At 43.1% G+C, this 2,172-nt stretch overlaps 1 protein-coding gene across 1 annotated transcript; it reads right to left on the reverse strand.

The window, feature by feature from the left end:
• Nucleotides 1-941: 941 nt before the first annotated feature.
• LOC142446562 (olfactory receptor 4C12) lies at nucleotides 942-1,868 on the reverse strand. Its single transcript, XM_075548312.1, has one exon. It carries the CDS (start codon nucleotides 1,866-1,868, stop codon nucleotides 942-944), a length of 927 nt encoding a protein of 308 aa, XP_075404427.1.
• Nucleotides 1,869-2,172: the final 304 nt, after the last annotated feature.

The following is a 2,172-nucleotide window of genomic DNA, read 5'->3' on the forward strand; positions in this document are numbered from 1 at the left end:
TGGCAGCTTCATATGCGTGTGGTAAATAGTATACTTTTAAGTATATAACCAATAATTAATGAACAAGAAAACTCACAAGAGGGAAGTTTCATTGATGATGTGTTAGTCTGGGCACTTTAGAGAAGCAAATCAACAGAAACTCATATGTATATAAGACAGATTTTATATAACGGTTAAGTGCACATCAAGAAAACATTCCAACCCAGTGCTGCCCAAGCCCACAAGTCCAACATGAACCCATATGTCCAACACCAATCCACAAAGTCCTCCTCCATCTCACAAAACACACACAATGATGCTGACTGCAGGAGGAAAACCAAATCAGTGAATGTGTAAGCATCTCAGCGCTGGCAGGGGTCTCCATCCACATGGCTGCTCCAGCACTAAGGGCTGCATCAGAAGGTCCATGTGGCTTCTCCTTGAGGATGTCTTGCAAGAAGTGAGCCTTGCAAGCTGAATCAGGGAACTAGCTAAGGCAGCTGCACCCTGGTCCGACTATCACAAAGCAAGAGACCCAAGAACTCCAAAGGCGAGGCTCACCAAGCCATTGATCTCTCTGCACTTTAATTAACCCTACATGTGTTTATTGGCCAGATTGGCACAATAAACTTTAACTATATCAGAAGACAAAGCCTAAAGCAAATGAATACCATTAAATATCTGATTTTAAATAATCAGCAATAACCAACATGATTATGGTACATAATATTATTTTACTATCAATTCAACATTCTGGATTCATGACCTTTAGCGCCCATAAATGCTCTCTGTATCTAGGTTAGTTATAAATATTTACTGAATGGGAATCAGTCAGATGCAGTGGCAGTGTGTAGCATGGCTCTCTGTAAGTACTGAAGGCTGGTCAAAATTTATGTCTCCATCTACAGAGCAAGAGGGTTGGGCTGCATTGATTCTAGTATGTTTATATACAATGAGTCTGTTTAATCTTGTGAAGTCACTCTCTTGTTCCAGAGATTCCTCATGGCCGTTTTAACCTCAGTATTTCTGAGGGTATATATTAAAGGGTTTAACATTGGAGCCACCATAGTATAGAACACAGCCACAGCTTTATCTATCGGCAGGGTGGTCACTGGGCGGAGGTACACAAAGATGCAGGGCACAAAGAATAAGACGACCACTGTGATGTGAGAGACACAGGTGGAGAGGGCTTTGCGCCTGCCCTCGAGACTGTGGGTCCTTAGGGACCGCAGGATGACCACATAGGAGACCATCAAGAGGAGAAAGTTTAACAAGCATATGAATCCACTGTTGGCAGCAACAAAGAGACCAAGGGTATGAGTGTCCATGCAGACAAGCTTCAACAAAGGATACAAGTCACACATGAAGTGGTCTATGACATTGGGGCCACAGAAGGGCAGCCAGACTGTGAAGAGGATCTGAATGGTTGCATGGACAAAGCCTCCAGCCCAGGCCACTGCCACGAGGAGGATGCACAGCCTGTGGCTCATGATGGTCGTGTAGTGCAGGGGTTTGCAGATGGCCACATAGCGGTCGTAGGCCATCACAGTCAGGAGGATGATCTCCGCAGCACCAAAGATATGCTCTGCATAGACTTGAGCCATACACCCATTAAAGGAAATAATTTTCTTTGCATGAAGGGAGTCCACAATCAGTTTAGGAGCTGAAGAAGAAGAATAAATTGTGTCTATCAAAGACAGATGGATCAAGAAGAAGTACATGGGGGAGCTCAGAGACTGGCTGGTTGTGATAGTAACAACAATAAGGAGATTGCCTGAGAGTGTTACTGTGTACAAAATCAAAAATATCACAAACACTACTGTCTGCATCTTTGGGTTCTGTGTAAGACCAATTAAAATGAATTCAGTCACATTCCTGTTATTCTCCATCGATGAGTTATTGGTGATAAGAACTCCAGAAGAGAAATTTTTACCTGGGGAGAGAAAGAGATTGATGGAAGAATCCAGCAGTTCTGAACTCCACACTCACACAGCACTCTGTCCCTCCCTGAGCTGGTGTCATCTCTTCCCTAGACTCTCAAGGAACAGGGCTCTCAAAACTTCTCTTAGTCGATCTTAGTTTATCATTATCTTTACCTTGAAAGAAAAAGTCTTGTGAAACTGAGAATTCCCAGAAGAAAGGAACAGCATTTCCTAGGAGCAAGGAAATATTTGCAAATTTTCACTTGAACAT

This window comes from Tenrec ecaudatus, chromosome 4 (genome assembly GCF_050624435.1).
Source record: "Tenrec ecaudatus isolate mTenEca1 chromosome 4, mTenEca1.hap1, whole genome shotgun sequence".
Lineage (NCBI taxonomy): Eukaryota > Metazoa > Chordata > Mammalia > Afrosoricida > Tenrecidae > Tenrec > Tenrec ecaudatus.